This window comes from Chlorocebus sabaeus, chromosome 7 (assembly GCF_047675955.1).
Source record: "Chlorocebus sabaeus isolate Y175 chromosome 7, mChlSab1.0.hap1, whole genome shotgun sequence".
NCBI classification, from domain to species: Eukaryota; Metazoa; Chordata; class Mammalia; order Primates; family Cercopithecidae; genus Chlorocebus; species Chlorocebus sabaeus.
In genome coordinates this window covers 41,400,857-41,421,976 of record NC_132910.1, presented here as the reverse complement: position 1 = coordinate 41,421,976, position 21,120 = coordinate 41,400,857, and the positions used below count along the sequence as shown (strand labels likewise).

Genomic DNA, 21,120 nt, shown 5'->3' with positions numbered 1-21,120 from the left:
GAAGCTCCCCCAGCTATATGGAACTGTGAGTCCATTAAACCTCTTTTTTTTAAAAAACTTACCCAGTCTTGGGTATTTCTTCATAGCAGTATAAAAATGGACTGATATAGTTGTTACCAGTAGAGTGGGGAATGGTTATCAGTAGAGTGAGGTACTGCTATTAAGACACCTGAAAATGTGGAAGCGACTTTGGAACTGGGTAACGGGCAGAGGTGGGAATAGTTTGGAGGGCTCAGAAGAAGACAGGAATATGTCAGAAAATTTGGAGCTTCCTGGAGACTTGTTGAATGGTTTTGACCGAAAAGTCCAGGCTGAGGTGGTCTCAGATGGAGATGAGGAACATATTGGGAATTGGAGCAAAGGTGATTCTTGATATGCTTTAGCAAAGAGACTGGTGATATTTTGCCCCTGCCCTAGAGATCTGTGGAACTTTGAACTTGAGAGAAATGATTTAAGATATCTGGCAGAAGAAATATCTAAGCAGCAGAGTTCAAGAAGTCACTTGGGTGCTCTTAAAAGCATTCAGTTTTATTAATTTGCAAAGATATGGCTTGGAATTGGAGCTTATGTTTAAAAGGGAAGCAGAGCATAAAATTTGCAGCCTGATGATGAGCTAGAAAAGAAAAAAAAAAAAAAAACCTTTTCTGAGGAGAAATTCAAGCTGGTGGCAGAAATTTGCATAAGTAACAAGGAGCCAAATGTTAATTGCCAAGATAATGGAGAAAATGCCTTCAGGGCATGTCAGAGTTTTCAAAGCAGTGCCTCCCATCACAAGCCGAGAAGTCTAGGAGGAAAAAATGGTTTCATGGGGACCATGCTCCATTATGCTGTTTCAGGACTTGGTGCTCTGTGTCCCAGCCATGGCTAAAAGGGACCAATGCATAGCTCAGGCCATTGCTTCAGAGGGTGCAAGCCCCAAGCCTTGGTGGCTTACATGTGGTATTGGGCTTTCAGATGCACGGAAGTCAAGATTTGAGGTTTGAGAACCTCCACCTAGATTTCAAAGGATGTATAGAAACACAAGGATATCCAGGCAGAGGTCTGCTTTAGGGCAGAGCCTTCATAGAGAACCTCTGCTAGGGTGGTACAGAAGGGAAATGTGGGGTGGGACCCCCCCAAACAGAGTATCTTCTTGGGCACTACCTAGTGGAGCTGTGAGAGGAGGGCCACTGTCCTGCAGACCCCAGAATGGTAGATTCACTGACAGCTTGCACTGTGCATGAGGAAAAGCCACAGACACTCAACATCAGCCCATGGAAGCAGCTGGGAGAGAGGCTGTACCCTGTAAAGCCATGGGGTGGAGCTGCCCACTACCATGGGGACCCACCTCTTCCATCAGTGTGACTTGGATATGAGATACGGAGTCAAAGGAGATCATTTCGGAGCTTTAAGATTTGACTGCTCCACTGGATTTCAGACTTGCATGAGGCCTGTAGCCCCTTTGTTTTGGCCAATTTCTCCCATTTAGAATGGGTGTATTTACCCAATGCCTGTGCCCGCATTATATCTAGGAAGTAACTAACTTCCTTTTGATTTTACAGGTTCATAGGCAGAAGGAACTTGCCTTGTCTCAGATGAGGCTTTGGACTGTGGACTTTTGAGTTAATGCTGAAATGAATGAAGACTTTGGGGGACTGTTGGGAAGGCATGATGGTTTTGAAATGTGAGGACATGAGATTTGGAAGGGGTCAGGGATGGAAAAATATGGTTTGGCATTGTCCCAACCCAAATCTCATCTTGAATTGTTGCTTCCTAATACCCATATGTAATGGGAGGGATCCACTGGGAGATAATTGAATCATGGGGAGTGGTTTATCCCATACTGTTTTCATGATAGTGAATAAGTCTCACAAGATCTGATGGTTTTATAAAGGGCAGTTCCCCTACACATGCTCTCTTGCCTGCCACCATGTAAGATGTGGCTTTGCTCCTTCTTCACCTTCTGCCTTGATTGTGAGGCCTCCCCAGCCACGTGGAACCAAGTCCATTAAACCTCTTTTTCTATATAAATTACTCTGTCTCAGGTTTTTTTTTTTTTTATAGCAATATGAAAATGGACTAACACCATAATCAATGACTATGATGTAAAATATAACATAATGCAAAGCATTTTAGACAGGAAACTCTGTACAATGGGATATTGCCATCAGTTAGGGCTACTAGGTAGTCTATTAAAGAAAGATCATCCTAGGATTAAAAGAATAGGCTCTACATGTCTCTATTTTGTAAGTAAGTTTTAAAAAGCACTTAACATACATGAGGGACTTACATAAAACATGTGAAAGAGTGATTATTAAAATATAATGATGTTTGAGCATCTTGATATTGACAACTTTGTACAAAAACAAAGCTGTAAATATTACAATTTAGATGTAATATTTCCAGCTAAACGTTTCTCTGGAAATCCTACATCATAAAGATCAGTGTTGCCAGATGAAAAAAAAAAATGGAAAAGATATTTTACTTTACTTTTTATAAACTTAGTGGAAACTAAAGTAAGTTTAAAAGTCCAAAGATCAATTTGTATGTAATGGAAAAAAGAAAACAAAACATGAAATATGGAATAGTAATCAATGACTACAGCCTTAAAGTACTAAGAAAAGGCTAAATGAATTAGAAAAGACTAGCCGCAATTAAGATAAATTATCCAGAAATAGTCCTAGCTTTGTATCAAATAACATGGATAATCACACCAGAAAGGCTTTAAAATATTTTTATCTTCTACATTTTGCTTAGCATTTAACCAGTCACCCATTTATTAAATAAATATTCATGAAGTACATTCTATATGCCATACAGAGAAAGTAAAATTTAGAAAATTAGACTTCTGGTCTTAAAAAAGAATATGTAAGTATCATTGAGTGTAAGGTACTATTCAATAGTAATATTAATATTACTCTTTCTATAAGAACATTTAGTCATTTCCCATTAGTTAAAAATGACTCTAATTCTCCTGACGTCAAAAACTTGATGAAATATAATAAAACATTTAAGGTTCAGATTAGACCTTCTTTGACTTTATAACCTTACAATTTTTCAAAATTTAAAAGAAATAATAAAATTTAAGCTTTATTGACTTTATTAGTTGTGAACAACTACAATAAATGTTTAACTTCAGCAAACAAAAAACTACATGACTTGAAAGCCATAATAAGAATAACAATAAGCAAAAACGCTGCAGATAGATAAAACTCAGTACAAAAGCTTGATCAATATAATTAGGAAAAAAAATGAAAATGAATAATATAAATTAGCTATTATGCTTTAACACTTTTTTGGAAAAATACATTGAAGAGAGTGCAAAATCACAGCAGTGTCTGAAAAGACATTAAACAGACTATTAGCTTAAAAATGTGTTTTGGGATAAGAAGCTTTCCAGATAACATTTCTACAATTTGTTACTAAACAAGCATCTGTGCAAGAATCTGATTTTGCAAGAACATATCAAAGTGCTTTATGTTAATATTTGAGTGGGCACATCATTTTAATTCTATTTGATTCTGTTTCCTGTGACTGATATGCTTCCACTTTCTTAAAAGCACATTACATTTGGTGACTTACCAGATATATTTGGTATCAGATACCTTTGCATGCCCCTTCTGTGACTGAATGTATGGCCTTTTAATAACATTTAGGTACCTCTTAAGGTATCCACCTCCTCTTAAGGAGTTGAGACATTTGATTTTCAACAGTTTCTATGGCTACTGTCAGATTAAGCAGTGTTTTTCACCTTGGATGTAAAATAAACAAGGGAGGAAGCTGTGGTTTCGCTAGGCAAGCACAGCACCTTGCAGGTGGGTTTAGTTTTTGTTTCCTGTAAGAATATTCATTAACTTCAAGCCCTCTGGTTCTTATAATTAATGACTGTGCTCAGTATACAATTAATTCCTCCTATTGAGGAGGGAGTTTCATTATTAACGCTGTTGCTGTGAGTGTGTGATTTTTCTCCTGTGTCAGTGCCAGAATCTTTGTAGTAGGCTGGTAGGTCACAAAAAACAGGTGACAGGCTAATTCTCTTAGCTCATGAGAACTAACTCTTGCTAAACAAATCTCATTGAGATGGTTATAGTCAATTACATACTGTTTCTATTTGACTTCTTTCTCATGCTGTCACGTCAGGGGGGAAAAAATATTTCCTTCTCATGCTTAGCATTGGTAAGGTTGGGCCATGTCAGATACGTACGACAAGGTCTCTCTTTTAGTGGCTGAGTAGCAGCAATTATTTATATGATTAAAAAATCATAATTGTTGTTGAGTTATGTAAGTGTCTGTACTGGTAGATGATATATTAAATATCCACCTATTTGTCTTTTTTAAATCTGAGAACCACAATAGAGAAAAGATAACTTGTGAATCATAAAAATTGGGTTGTACACTGAGTTTTTTAATGAATAAAGCAAAGGGAAAAAAACCAGTAATCCTGAAACTTGCAAACAGACAAGTTTCATACAATAAACCCATTTGGGACACTCCCAGGAACCAAACTAACTGCATGCCTAGAACATCCTTGCCCTACCTGAAACCCTTTTGCCTGGTTAACATCGAGATGGTTTCTCCTTCTAGATGCTTTCCCTGGTCCCCTTAGATTGGATTTGTTGCAAGTGTCAAGTAGTCCCATTGTATCCTGTGTATAACACTTTCATAGCAATTTCTCACTATACATAAATCTCTGTGGCAGGCAGAATAAGACACACCCATTTCCCCCAAGGTGTCCATATGCTAATTCCCCATATCTGTGAATATGTATCTTACATGGCAAAAGGGACTTGGCAAATGTGATTAAAGTTAAGTGCCTTGAGATAGGGAGATTTTTCTGATTATCCAGGTAGGTCCAATGGAGTTACATGGTCAGAAAGATGCAGAGAGAACTCAACACAATGTAGCTGGCTTTAAAGATGGAGGACTATGAGTCAAGAAGTGCAGTGGCTTCTAGAAGCTGGGAATGGACCTCAGTTTACAGACATCAAGAAAACAGGGACCTCAGTCCTACAACTGCAAGAAAATGAGTTCTGCCAACAACTTGGATTAGCAGAAAATGGATTATCCTGTAGAGCCTCCAGAAAGAAACATAGCCTGCTTTTAAGCCCACTGTTTTAAGAGCACAAAATTCAGGCAAAGCCTATTCACATATATAAATTATTTTTTAATATTAATAATAACTGGAATGTTTTAGGATATATTTAGTAGATTTTACACCATAACCTAGAAAATTTTGGGGCTAACGATGCACTTCAGATTAGTATTCAGTCAAACAGGCATCTAGCTGTCTTGATCCCCTAAATGTATCTTTATTCTTGAAGTGGATAACACAATGGAAGTAAATTAACATGACTCGCGTTAACTAAAAATGAATATAAGTAAGGCTATAATTAGATGCATTATGTTTATCAACCAAATGGAATAGTCAAAGACTTCAGTATATATAATAAAATGTAGATATTTCAAATTATTTCAGAATTTCAGTGATTTTATATCTCATTCAAAAAATATCTTTCTTAGGTTTCCATACCACCCAAACTAAAGCAAAGATCTCGAAGTGATGTAAGAAAAGAAAAATGAATCATTTGCTTCCTGTGTTACTGAATGAATAATTTATTTTATTTTATTTTTACCTTTTAGAAGAGATTGAAATTCTCTTCCTTTATCTTCACTGACTTTTCCTTCTAGGGAAGAGTAAGTGTTCCTTATGTCATTCACAGTCAAAGAAATATTGTCAATCTTGTTCTGCAGAAGTGTCAGTTTCTTTGCCTGGTAGTTTACCTGGTCAGTCATTTTTCGCATCACTTCTGCATATAGAAGAAGAGAAAATTGAGACCATTAAAAAATATATTTTGACCCATAGTTTGTATCATATAATGGAGAAAAACTAAAACCCTTTCTTCTATCATCTGGAGCACAACAAGGATGCTCACTTTCACCACTGCTTTTCAACAAAGCACTAGAAGCTCCAGCTAGAGCAATCAGACAAGACAAAGAAATAAAGGGCATTCAAATTAGAAAGGAAGGGGTCAAAGCATCCTTGTTTGCAGATGATATGACCTTATATTTGGAAAAACCTGAAGACTCCACCAAAAAACTATTAGAATTGATAAATGAATTCAGTAAAATTGCAGGATACAAAACCAACATATGAAACTCAGTAACATTTTTATATGCCAACAGTGAATAATCTGAGAAAGAAAAAAAAGTAATCTCATTTACAGTAGCCACACACAAAGTTAAATACATAATAATTCAATTAACCAAAGAAGTGGAAGATCACTATAATGAAAACTATAAAACACTAATGAAAGAAATTGAAGATATGTCATGTTCATGGATAGGAAGAATAAATATTGTTAAAATGTCCATGCTATCCAAAGCAACCTACAGATTCAATGCAATCCCTATCAAAACACTGATGACATTCTTCACAGAAATACAAAAAAAAAAAAAAAAAAAAATCCTAAAATTTATATGGAACAACAAAAGACCCAGAATAACCAAAGTTTACCTAAGCAAAAAGAACAACTGAAGGAACAACTGGAGGAATCATACTACCTGACTTCAAATTATAATACAGAACTATAGTAACCAAAACAGCATGGTACTGGAATAAAAACAGACAAATAGACCAATGGAATAGAATAGAGAACCCAGAAACAAATCCACATATCTACAGTGAGCTCATTTTCAACAAAGGTGCCAAGAACAAACACTGGGGAAAAGACAATCTCTTTAATAAATGGTGCTGGGGAAATTGGATGTCCATATGCAGATGAATGACTCTAGACCTCTATCTCTTGCCATGCACAAAAATAAAATAAAAAAGGATTAACTATTTAAGTCTAAGACCTCAAAACATGAAACTCCTACAAGAAAACATTGGAGAAAGTCTCTAAGACATTGGTCTGGGCAAAAATTTCTTGAATAATACCCCACAACCACAGATGCTCAAAGTAAAAATGGACAAATGGGATCACATCAAGTTTAAAAGCTTCTGCACAGCAAAGGAAACAACCAACAGAGTCAAGACACAACCCACAGAATGAGAGAAAATCCTTGCAAACCACCCATCTGACAAGGGACTAAATAATCAACATATATCTGAAGGTCAAACAACCCTATAGGAAAACATCTGATAATCCAATCAAAAAATGGGCAAAAGATTTGAATAGACATTTTCAAAAGAAGACACACAAATGGCAAATAGGCATATAAAAAGGTGCTTAGCATAACTGATCATCAGAGAAACTCAAACCAAAACTACTATGCGATATCATCTCACCTCAGTTAAAATGACTTATATCCAAAAGATAGGAAATAACAAATGCTGACCAGGATGTGGAGAAAAGGGAACCGCCATACCCTGTTGGTAGGAATGTAAATTAGTACAACCATTATGGAGAACAGTTTGGAGGTTCCTCAAAAACTGAAAAGAGAGATACCACATGATCTAGCAATCCCACTGCTAGGTAAATACACAAAAGAAAGGAAATCAGTATATCCAAGAGGTATCCACAATCTCATGTATATTGCAGCACTGTTCGCAGCAATAGCCAAGATATGGAAGAAATATACGTGACCATCAACAGATGAATAGATAAAGAAAATGTGGTATATATGCACAATGGAGTATTATTCAGCCATAAAAAACAAAGCAACAACATGGATGGAACTGGAGATCATTATGCTAAGGGAAATAAGCCAGAAAGAGAAAGATGAATATCACATGTTCTCACATATTTGTGGGATCTAAACATCAAAACAATTGTACTCAAGGAGATAGAGAGTAGAAGGATGGTTATCAGAGGCTGGGAAGGATAATGACTGATTGGAGTGAGGTGGAATGGTTCATCTCCCAGGGGCAAGCGATTCCCCTGCCTCAGCCTCCCAAGTAGCTGGGACTACAGGTGTGTGCCACCACATGCGGCTAATTTAGTAGAGACAGGATTTCACCATGTTGGCCAGGATGTTCTTGATCTCCTGACCTTGTGATCCACCCACCTTGGCCTCCCAAAGTGCTGAGATTACAGGCGTGAGCCACCACACCCAGCCTAAAACCATTTAAATGTTTAATTAAAAATTAAATATATGTGTGTGTGTGTGTGTGTATATATATGTTTAAAACTATATAAATACAAATTTGTTTTTTATTTGGGTATAAAAATTTTGTTAGAGGCTGGGCGCAGTGGTTCACAGCTGTAGTCCCAGCACTTTGGGAGGCTGAGGCAGGTGGACTGCTTTGGCCCAGGGGTTCAATACTAGCCTGGGCAACATGGCTAAACCTCATCTCTATAAAGAAAAAAAAAAAATTAACCAGGCATGGTGGCACACGCCTGTAGTCCCAGCTGTTTGGGCACCTGAGGCAGGAGGACTGGTTGAGCTCTGGAGATGGAGGCTCCAGATGCATGATCACTTCACTGTACTCCTGCCTGGGTGACACAGAGAGACCCCGTCTCTAAAAAAATTAATAAGTAAATAAATAAATAAATAAATAAAAATAAAAAAGAAGAGCAAAAGAATGAATAAGACCTACTATTTAATAGCACAATGCTGTGACTATAGTCAATAATAATTTAATTATACATTTTAAAATAACTAAGAGAATATAATTGGATTGTTCGTAACCAAAAGGATAAATGCTTGAGGGGCTGGATACCTCATTCTCCATTATGCGATTATTACACATTGTGTACCTGTATCAAAACAATATATACACCTACTATGTACCCACAAAAATTAAAAATTATATGTATTTAAAACCACTTAATTTTTTATTTTTTATTTTTGAGACCGAGTCTCGCTCTGTCGCCAGGCTGCAGTGCAGTGGCATGCTGTCGGCTCACTGCAATCTCTGCCTCCCGGGTTCAAGAGATTCTCCTGCCTCAGCCTCCCAAGTAGCTGGGACTACAGGAGGGCACCACCATGCCTGGCTAACTTTTTTTATTTTAGTAGAGACGGGGTTTCACCATGTAGGCCAGGATGATCTTGATCTTCTGACCTCATGATCCACCTGCCTCAGCCTCCCAAAGTGCTGGGATTATAGGCATGAGCTACTGTGCCTGGCCTAAAACCACTTAAATTTTTAATTAAAAATTAAATATATATATATATATTTAAAATCACTTAAATTTCATGATAGATTTGAAGGTAATTCAAATAAACTATATTTGCACTAATACATTTGAAAATATAAGCCTATATTCATGCAAATGGCAACCTGAATGTTAAGACTAAGTGTAGAAATTTGTAAAAAGCATTATAATAGCTTCGATTTCTAAAATGTTTTAACTTTTCTCAGAATATTCTGTTTTAAAAAAATTATTTCAAAGAGTTACTGTTACACTCTCAAAAAGAAACAAAGGGGCAGAAAACCAAAATAACTTGCTCACAGTTACAGAGCTGATGGCTCATCTTCTGCTTCCAAATTCAATACCTCGATATTAAAAATATGCAGCTGTATATATGTATGTAGTTGTAGTTATGTTCTGAGAATTTTATTGTTTACTGAGGTATTCATTAATCAAGGAAAAGAGACTTATAATTTAGTTTGAATCACTTTATATAGCAATAATACTGTCTATCCCTTTACACATGTATTGCAGTAATTCAAGAATGTTATGGTCTTTTATAAAGATACTGAATTTCAATCCCTTAAAAACTTACAATACCATTGTTAGGGGATATTCAGCTGCATTCTTAAAGACAGCCCTTCAAGTCACATTTCTTAATTGAATGCCTTGTTTTGTATGACTAGATCCATGCCAAACACAGTGAATAGATGTTTTTAGCAGCAACCAACCTTATGTTTGTCAGAGCTAAAGTTTAGCTTAAAAGAAATGGCAAAACCTGATTAGAAAGATGGAAAAACATGTGACATGCCAGCTTTGGATCAGCAGGAGGTTCTTGTTGATTCTTAGTCATAATTTCGTTTCTTAGGGAGCAGCACCTGTTAAGCGATCTCTTATCAATGAATGGAAGAGAGCCTTCTTAGATCCCTTAAAATAATACGTTGTTCCTTCCATGTCAAGGGTCTTCCATAATGGCACTCTTTGGAGAACGAAAGTTTGGTCTTGTTTTGGAAACCTGTGGTTTCCTTACAACCTAATATCATAGCATTTTTATTCCTTCTGTGTTTGCACACAAAGCTTCAATAATTATACATGGTCTTTTCAGTACCTATTATAGCTTATCCACAATTTCTCCCAACATCCAGCACCAGTAGAAAAGGACTGAGAAGTATGCTAATGTGTCACCATCAATCATTTGACAGCTAAGAGATTTCTTGCTTAGAAGTTGTAATAAATAGCACTGGCAATAATTGGGTTAGAGATGATAGCAATTACAGTCTATGACCTGGGTCACCACAGTCTTGCTGCTGCTGCTGCTCAGCTACTCCTCTGCCAACAGCTGTATGACTTTCAGCCTGGTTGGTGTGTATCAAATGTTGCTGTTCCTGGGCTAAAAGGAAGCAGAAAGAGAACAGAGACAGTTAAGCGCTGGGACGGCCTCATTTTTTCCAGTCCTGAACAGTCATGTGGCTGACATTCATTTTCCCGTGTACTGAAGCATGATGGTCGGGGATGATTGCAGAGTAAGCTGCTCCGCCCCCAGCCATAGGGCAATGTGACACCACACGGGAGTGGGAAATGCCGGACTCTAATTCTGCTTGGGAAAAAAATAAAATTATTCAGGCCTCCTTTCCATGAAAATGGATAGTAGTTTGCGGGAGCTGTGTAAACTAGCAGATGTATACTGCCTGCCTAATTGAGGGGATTTTAAAATCCGCTGTGTTAAAAGCTGTAACAGTTTTATAAGTGGACTGCCACAAAGGCTGATTGTTTAACAAGGCAATTTCCAACTGAGGTCTACTTGGATAAAAGGGACAGCTACAGGTTCCTTACTAAAATAAAAATAGCTATTTCATTAATAGTGCCACTTAAATGGATTGTTTCCAGATTTTTATAGTCTCAAATCGGACTAAAAATAAAAGTAAACGATTGCAGGCATATTTCAAGCAAATCAACTGGTAAAGTCAGTGAAATTTCATTAAATAGAAATTCTCGTAAAATAAGTCAACTCTATTGAAGAATTTAACATGACTCAAGTAATATTTTAAATGGCAATATAGGCCGGGCACGGTGGCTCAAGCCTGTAATCCCAGCACTTTGGGAGGCCGAGACGGGCGGATCACGAGGTCAGGAGATCAAGACCATCCTGGCTAACACAGTGAAACCCCGTTTCTACTAAAAAATACAAAAAACTAGCCGGGCGAGGTGGCGGGCGCCTGTAGTCCCAGCTACTCGGGAGGCTGAGGCAGGAGAATGGCGTAAACTCGGGCGGCGGAGCTTGCAGTGAACTGAGATCCGGCCACTGCACTCCAGCTTGGGCGACAGAGCGAGACCCCGTCTCAAAAAAAAAAAAAAAAAAAAAAAAAAAAAAAAGGCAATATAGTTTTTCATCGGGGAAAACAGTTTAGAGAAATGAACTATTTAAAATATTGAGAACAGGGCAGGTGTGGTGGCTAACGCTTGTAATCCCAGCACTTTTGGGAGGCCGAGGCAGGTGGATCACTTGAAGTCAGAGCTCAAGACCCACCTGGCCAACATAGTGAAAGCCCATCTCTATTAAAAATACAAAAATTAGTCTAGTGTGGTGGTGGGTGCCTGTAATTCCAGCTACTCGGGAGGCTGAGGCAGGAGAATCAATTAAACCCAGGAGGCGGAGGTTGCAGTGAGCCAAGATGGCACCACTGCACTCCAGCCTAGGGGATAGAGCAGGAATCTGCTAGTAAATCAATCAATAAATAATTAAAATAAAAATAAATAAAATAAAATATTGAGACCATCAAATAATGTGGCTTTAATTTACAGACTTCTAATGAACAAATTTATCCATTAGAGTCTACATGTCAGACATGAGGAAACAAGTGTTTTGTGTCTGGCTGTGCTTCTTCCCATGTGAATTTATGAACCAATGAAACTCTGCATCTCTGGCACATGTTAATTATGCTCCCTAAGCCATATGTGGCCGTGACTATAGTACTTAAGCTTCTCTACTCCACAGGAAGTATATTTGATATTAATTTGAGTCTCTATTGTTAGATTGAATTTTGCATTGTTTTTCTTCAGGGCATTGAGCTAAATTAACGAATTTCCATTCATGTCCAATATTTTTGTTTTGACGCTGTTTCTTTTTGATTTTAATTTCCTCCACTGTATTCTATAAAGTCCTGTGTAATTGTTGACTTATCTGGTGGACAAAGGCAATCTGCAGCTTGGGAAATAGTGTAATTATTTAGGGGATGGAGTGGGTGGCGAAAAGTGTAAATCTTCTAAGACCTAGCAATAAGGTTATTATAGTGTAAGTTTAAATTAATTCACACAGATATAACCATTTAATCATTGCATAAATTTTTATCATGATTCCTCCTTAAATGGTGTAATAAGGCCTTTTATTCTGGCAGCTTAAATGTAAATCCATCCAAGAGTATAACTAGAGAGTAAAGCAATGGTTCTTAGACTGAGGTTCCTTAATCAGCAGTATGAGCATCACCTGGAAACTTTTGGAGGTAGAACTTCTAGAACTCCACCTTGGACCTACTAATTTAAATATGAGTATTAAGGATACAAACTTAAAAGTATTTATAGCAGTAAGAACAGGTGAATTTAACAGCATGAACAATGATCTTTTCATTTATTTGCTGCTTACATTTTTGGCTAGATCATAGGAACAAAAAGAGCTGGTGCATTTGAAGGTAGTACCATTACTCAGTAGGCTGTGGATACTTCGTTAGGAAGGGAAGCATAATTATAGTGAAAGCAAAGATAATATTGTTTTATGGTGTACAAACAAGGTTACTCTTCAAATTTCCTTTTCTATCATTAACTTTTATTATAACACATATTTCTTTACATCCCATTAGAAACTTTTTTTTTCTCATGGATGGAAATCAGAAGTTCCTGTATACTTTGAAACATTAAGTGTCCATGTTCTTTTCACTCCCTCACCTGAGATTCTCATTCAGTAGATCTATTTTGGGGAATGGGACATGTGCATATTAAAAAACAAAACAAAACAAAACAAAAAACTCTACTGGTGATTTCCATGTATGGCCCTGGTTAGGAACACAAATTTAGAACAAATTGCTAAGCTTTCTACTTCTAAGAGGGAAATTCATTGTTATAATGCAGAAAATACTAGATAGATTAATACTAAAATTGCAATCCAGAAATCAATCTTCATAGACTTTTAAATAGCATTCCTCTTAATAACAAAGGCATGTGTTGAAGACATGATTTAATAAAGTTTAAGAAATGAAAACCTTGAGTCTCATACCATTCCTTAAAGAGTGAGTGAAGTGGGATGGGGGTGGAAGGTGCCTTTCACAGGTTCCTGATTTCCTCATGTAGACATTGCCATTCTTTCTATTGTTATAGCACAAGATCCCTAAAGAGGCATTGCTAAGCATGGAAGCATATGAAGGGTGTTTGTGCTGCCTTCACAGCAATCAAATCTACAGCCCAATGACAATTTTAGAATGTCTCAGAAATAAAATCGCTTTCCACTCAAAAGCCAGACTGTTGCTCCTTACTCCCATCTAGCAACATTGCACATTCCCCAACTCCATGATTGTGTTTTGCCAGTATGTAGCAATGTGGTCGGCCAATTGTTAAAATATTGAAATATAATAAAGCCACAACTGTTGGCAAATATATAATGCTGAAGTCCAATAACTGACAGGCTGAGTTATACCAATTATAATATTAACTAATTACAAGTTAATCATGGATACATGATAAAGGATATATTTTGTAGGATATGTGATGAATGGAATTCCTACTGTGGCAACATCTGAAAACTATTTTTCAAAATTAGCATTTTGTTGGACCGATGTCAGGCACTGCATAGATTCTGTGAAACAGTCAGTGTTTTAGTAGAATGAACAGTTTATAATTACTTATGATTTATGTATTTGTTAGAACTTCCAAATCATTTGGTGCTCAATTTATTTTACTCATTAGTATGTGCTAATTGTTCTAAATGCATAGTTATTTGATAATTATAGTCCAGAAGTTTATAGTAAATTATTGAAGACACTGAAAAAGAAACAAAAGTTTAACCAAATTTTAAAAGCATTTGTTTCAGGTATCATGAGTATGAATTTTTTGAATTTGAGAATAAAACAAAAATTGTATCACTTAGGAACCTAGTCGTAAATTAGGTAATGATACTGTGCCAAACTCAGTTAGTCTGGAACATCTTTTAATATGTACAACATCTAAATAATACCAAATAATTATAAAAAATAAATTCAATATTAAATAAATAAGCTACATTTCTGGAATGAAAATCAACTTGATTTTCAATATTAGTAGATTATTTTTTCTTGCTAGGTAAATGTTAGATTCAAACAATCATACAAATTTGTATAATAAAGAGATAAAATTACTAGACTCATTTTTCATCATAATGACATTTACCCATTATGTTAAACATCATTTGCAACCATGAATCATGAAGAAGAAAATATTAAAGAATGTTATGAAATTAGTCTCATGAAATAAGTATTCTTAATAATAAAATTTTTCAATGAAATCAATTGAAGTAAAAAACTTAAAAAATACTTTATCAGATGTTAATAAAGTGCCCATAAAATAAATAAAATATTTAGAAAGAAATCAGAATTTTAAATTATTTCTTTTTTAAAATAATAAGAGAATTAAAAATAATAGAGCATTTTAGAAAATAAAAATATTATAGAACATACCTAATATAATAATTCCGATCTAGGAATATCATTACAAATCAGTTTTATGATACTGCTTTTTGTAAGACAACTTCTTAGAAAACTTAAAAGTCAACTTGAAAAAATATAAAAGTATTATTAATGAAACTTGAACTCTTTCATATACAAGTATTTTCATAATTTTACTAAAATGTAAAAATCAAGAATTTTAAAGCAGTTAATTTTTTTTAATCTCAGTAAATTAGAAGGAAAAGCATCTTTAATACTACATTAGTAATGTAGTAACACATATGAACACTCGAGAAAGGAATTTTCCATGAAATTTGTGTATGTGAAAATTTAATTTTTTAGATAGGTGAAGCCAGTGCAATAATAGTGAAAAAGTAAACCAGGAATTTCAGGCAAAATTTTAGATAGACTTCTGTTATTTTTTTTAATTTTGGCACTCTAAGTTACTGTATTCAAATATTTCTGACTGAAAGTATAATGTGTTATCAAGTAAACACTTGAAATCTTTTCTAGATGAATTTCATATTTACTACTATATATCAAATAGGGAAGAGACAATGAAAATAGACTAGAGGGAGAGAGAAAGATAGAAAGACAGATGGAAAGCAAGAGTACATGCTAAAAATTAAAATAATAAAAATTGGAAGAATATTTGGACTTCAAAGATAGCCTGTGATACTACAGCTAAAAAGGCATTTTTAAAATTATATCAAGCCCTATGAATTCACTTTCATATAAATTGTGAAATTTAACATTTGGAAAATAGACTTTTTTTAAAAAAGAACTGATTTTCAGAGATGACACACTAACAGAAATGCCAATCCTTTTTCAGCTTTACAAGAAAAGAAAATTCCCCTTGTTAAACTGGAGACAATTAAAAAAACTGATCAAAGATAGTATAGATATAAAAATTTCATGTATTCTGTAAATATACATTTGAAATATATTCTATTTTAAATGAACATATATTAATTGAAATCTATAGATGTATATATACTATTTGAAACAAAAGTTAGTAAAAGACCAATTATATAAGAAAAAGGTTTTCTAATAAATTGTTTGAAAATAAAATTATGTGACAACACTAAAAAAATGCAATAAATATTCTTTGATTTATGCTGCCAGATGAATTTGGCCTTATGACATTTACAAAGCTCTATAAACAAATAGGATATTTATATAAGAATTTTCATGATTTAGTTAATAGTAAAGATAGTAAACTTTCAAAAATACACACAGTATTCAAGTGCTGATAAAAATTGAATGCAATCACTTTTTATTCAGGAAAGCCCAACAGATAATTCAGCAGGAGGATAATCTAACTGATGTTAATAGAAATTACAAACTTATTGAGACCTCATGTCACCCAGTTTCTCTAAATCTGATGGGTAAGTCATTAAAGGAGGTTGAGAGAGTTCCCTATATTAAATTACCTCTCTGACCAGGACATCATTTAGCTGGTATCACCCATGGCAAAAGACCACACCAATATAATTTGTAGAAATCAATAAATTGCTTAGAAATTATTAGAATGACATGAGTGATTTTTGGTATGATTTATCTTACTTTCTTACTTGGTCTGTAGTTTTAGATTGTGTTATAGACAATGCTTTAATTTAAGAAAATAAAAAGTAATGCATTCTTAATTTTTGATTTATATACAATATTGACTGTGACTGCCGCCCCTTCCCACCAATCATCATAATCAAAAGGCAGATTGGTTTGGGTGCTCGTAATCCTGAAGTGGAGAGACCTCAATACAAACCACAAAAGCATTTTACACAGGATTTATTTCCGGGGTTCAAAATACTTTGGTAAAGCTTTATTATAAATAGTGACATGTTATTTTAAGTTGCATTTTCTAATGGAATTTTAGTCAGTTCTTTTCATTTTACTTCTTACAAAGTATTACATGCTGCATATTTAATATGAAGATTATAATATAATGTTTTACTTAACATCCTTCAAGGACTGGGAAGCAAGGGCAAGGTCTCTCCTCTCTCTCTGTCACACACACACACACACACACACACACACGAGGATGTGTGGGGGGTATTTTAACTCTTCTAGGATCCTATTTGAGACTTCAGTAGCAGCACTTCATCAATATATAGTTCCTTCTGTGTACCCAGTCTAGGAAAGATCCTGAATGCTCAGGAAGTAAAAATTTACCTAGGTGAGAGGTAAAGTGTCAAGAATAGAAAAGAGGCAAATGAAGAGCATCAAAGTTTAATTTTCTATTGACCTGAGGGTCAAAAGAATTTGAGATATATATCATTCATGTGATCTTGAAAAATGCTATTACATTAAAAAAGGGAATAGACAGTGATATGTGGGAGATAATCAATATATTGAAAATAGTAACCAAAAACATAAGAAAAAACTTTAAAATCAGTGACAAGAGGGAGAGGAGAGAGTAAATTAAAAAGTTGTCAGAAAGAAAAAAAAACAGCAATTGAAAGAGATAAAAAATAAACATATATAGAAGAATCAAGTAAAAATCTAGTTTTCCTGTACACTAAAATTTGATGATTCATTCCTCAGCATATGAAAATAATATATATAAAATGAGAGAAATTAAGCTTTTTTCATATTTTATAGTTTCAAGATCACTAATTTGAAAGAAAATGTGATTATGAAGTATTTTATAGTATTAAATGCCAAAAATTAATGTAATTGCATGTGTATATGTGCATGTTCATAAAGCTTCCCATTTGCTCTTAGCAATATTGTTAAATCCTTTTTTTTTCTTTTTTTTTTAGAATCTAAGTGAGAAAACTGTACTCCTGAATAAAAGAAACAACTATTAAGCATCACACAAAGATCCTTGAGATCCAATTGTCACATGAATCTCTTTGCTCGGGAATTCATTAGATGGAGTCCCTGCCAAGGCTGTTGAAAACTTGAAATGCCTGTTTTACAAATTCAATAGTTTATGTTATCTTTCCCTACTTCTGTTTGTTGACTGGAGTTCAATACTTCCATTCATCCCAATTTATTACACGGGATTTAACCAGCCACAGCAAAGAGCTGATAGGATCTCTGACAGTGGAGTCAGTTACTCTCCTGTGATAAAGAGCCTCGTTGATTGATGCTCTTTTGTTTTTTCATTTAGCAATCTTTCTGTCTCCCCAAATGTATTCTCTACCACAAGGACTGCCACAGATTCTAGGTTTTCCAAGCAATCTATCTTTCACTTGACACAGACCTTTGCTTTGTTCCTTACAGGACAGATTTCTAAGTTTCTTTTTCTTGTTCCCTTCTAAGCGATAAGCACAGGGACAGAGGACATTCATTTCAGTCAACTAAATTTGTAAAGATGTTTGTGCACTTCAGATTTTTTTTAAATGCAATATATTTTTTAAGTTGGATTCCTTTTTGCTTTTCTCCCAGCACAATTACTCTCTTTTTTTTCCCCTTGCAATGGAAGCCCTGACCTTGATGGATCAAGGACTTACAGAAGCAAGGTCTGCAAGTGTCTACAGTAGGAGCAACAGCTTCCTTATTAGATCCTTTTTTTTTTTTAATTAGATGGGTTTTATTTGCATTATTTTGTTGTTGTTTTCCTTCCAGGCCTTTGAACCATATGGAGGAAGTCATTAATGGCAACTCAGTAATGAGAATGTTTGCTCTCTCCCACTCAGAGCCAGAAAACCTTCCTGTGTGGCTTGAGGAGACAGATTTCCAGCTGATCCATCAATATCAGGTGAATACTGGCATGGTGAATGTTCGGTGTACATATTAAGCTTTACTGAGATTTGCTAGTTAAATTGAAGTAGGCAGTTTGGTGCAACAACCACTTATGGTACACAGTGTTCTTCACTAAATGCATCATCATTTTATTGTGAAAGATGCTTAGAGAAGGTAATGTTCTTTCTCAAAGAAGAAAACATTTGCTACTGCTGGGAAGAACTAGACATGCAAAACTACAGGGAATGCATTTTACAATCTTCCTGCTGGAGAAGCCCCATATTCAAATGTTAGTTACAGTAGCTCTTATATAATTTATTGCATGATTTCACAGCACTTGTAAAACCAAATATTTGTTATATATTCATAACATATGGTAGGGGCCAGTTTATTTCAGCACTTGTACATGCTCACATTTTGTCAGCATTCATAATATCTGTAGTACAAAACAGAATGTTATAAGATACCTTTTTCCTATAAAGGATCTGATGATTAAAGCCACTGTATTTTTAAAAACAGATTTGCAGACAAGTTTTCTTCATCCTCTGTAATCTAACATTATTTGTATTTAAATCATTGCCCTTTGTGTCGTTAAAGTAAGTCACACTTTCCTTGTTCCACTTCAGAATATTTTAGAGACATCTACTGGAAAAGAGCATTATTGCAAATTTTATAAAACAGGTTTAAGTGTATGTTACTGCTGACTTTTTGAAAAGTGTCTTGAATACCATATCACAAAATTAGGTCCTTTCTAAAGGCAAAACCCTTGTGCAAACTGTCTTTGATGACTCATTCCTCATTATGTACAAATATATATATTTGAAATGAGAAAATGACATAACAAATGTAAAACATATCAGAATTATTACTTTAATGTTGGACTTAAACTCCTTTTTTTCCCCATATAAGGTTCTATTCATTTAGATTTTTAAAATTGGTTTCCTTTTGATAGTATGATGAATATTTTTACAAGGTGATCTAGAACTGTGGCTACCAGTATTTTGATTATCTGAGTTGCAGCTGAAGTACATGTGTAGCAGATTAGCATATTGTGGAATAAAGAGAGAATCACCCATGAATTCTGAGTCACCACATCTCTTTCTAACAGTTTCACAATGGATTTACATCCCCAAAGAAATAGAAAGAAGGGTATAAAAGAAAGAAATGGAAAGAAGGGTACAAAAGTGGAGGAGAAGAATAAAAAAGAGTACAGTTGCAAATAGCTCCAATTTATTCCTGAACTGGTGATATTTCTTGCATATTTACAAGATCTTCCTACTACAATTTGGTTAGCTATTAGAAGGGAAAATGTGCAAACAGCCCCCCAGGAGAGAAATAATGAAGGTTCAAGGGACAAAGGGACACAGCAGTTCCTAATACAACCAGTGCATCAATTGCACTAATAGAAAATTCAGTCATTGAAAATACAACTGCACTAAAAGTGAAAAGTAGAATGGTCAAAGTATAGTAGGTAGCAACAGGGGGTTCTTTTGGAATCAAAGCTATATTAGAATTGGTTGTATGACAACATGACACAATATGCACATCTGCCATTGGAACATTATTCCCATTGTAGATTTCCTTAGAAAAGAGGCCTTTCAATAACAGCTTAATCAATCAGCAGATACCTGAATTATGAGTGGTTCCAATCACACTGTTATGACAGAAGGTCGTAATCGGAACTGTTCTGGGACATTTTTTGTCACTGGAAATCAATACAATGATTTGTAAATCTAGTATAAAACCTATCCACAGGTTACTTCCAATTAGGATATAAGGTGCCATTAGACAATCCCTAGACTACTTGAATTCATAAATATTTCGTATCATACTTTGAAAAATGAGAATGGCAGGACACAGTCTATATTTGAAGCTGTCGACTAGTCTTTGTTTCTTGTGTCTATATTTACAGGGATATTCTGGTGTTTTTTTCTTCCTACATGTGTGTAGTTCACCATAGTGATAAAGAATTGATTCCTAAGTATAAAAGGTTGAAACACGGAGCAACAACAATTCTCATCAACTAGAGTCCATGACATTGTTTCATCTGTAGACTTTTTCCCTTCCATGTGTCTACCAATAGTATATGTAATAACATCCTAAATTTCTAGAAATGTGCTCTGCAAACAAACACTCGAATCACCAAGAAATAATGATGGAATTAATAATCTCATGATATCCTTCCTTGTAGAAGAAAATAAATACAGATTTCAGAAACAGAATTCTAAATACTATTCAGAACTTTTAACCATTCACCAACTCTAGACACAAATATGTTTTACCATTGTGAGTATATTCATGTACTTCATGGAAATCAGAAATCAGGGCCTTATTTGGGCCTTTTTAGAATATGCTAAATTCTTTATTTCCAAATATTTTCAGCATAGATTATATTTTATTTAAAAGTTTATTTTGCCTGGTTATAAATGCAGTACATATTCATTCTATAGTCTAAAAAAAATTGAATTTTTATAACATCTTTGAAATTCAGGCCAGATCCAGAATAAATAGCATTATGGTGAAATTTGCCTGCAGATTCTCATTGTATGGGCTAGTAAAACCATAAATAATATCCCTAACTAAAATACAGGATTCCTAGAGCTTTTGTATTATAATTTGCTTTTTCTTAATGTGAGTCATAACGGTTTATCCACACTTATATTAATTTTTAATCACAGCCTCTTACACTG

At 34.8% G+C, this 21,120-nt stretch overlaps 1 protein-coding gene across 2 annotated transcripts in view; it reads right to left on the bottom strand.

Moving 5' to 3' along the window:
• MMRN1 (multimerin 1) overlaps nt 1-21,120 on the bottom strand; it is a 60,863-nt gene that overhangs the window by 20,440 nt on the left and 19,303 nt on the right. For both annotated transcript variants that reach the window (XM_073017489.1, XM_007999272.3), the window contains 2 exons: nt 10,339-10,443; nt 5,613-5,786 (listed from right to left, as the gene is read on the bottom strand). In XM_073017489.1, coding sequence (XP_072873590.1) covers nt 5,613-5,786; nt 10,339-10,443 — 279 coding nt within the window. The remainder of the gene's footprint in view (nt 1-5,612; nt 5,787-10,338; nt 10,444-21,120) is intronic.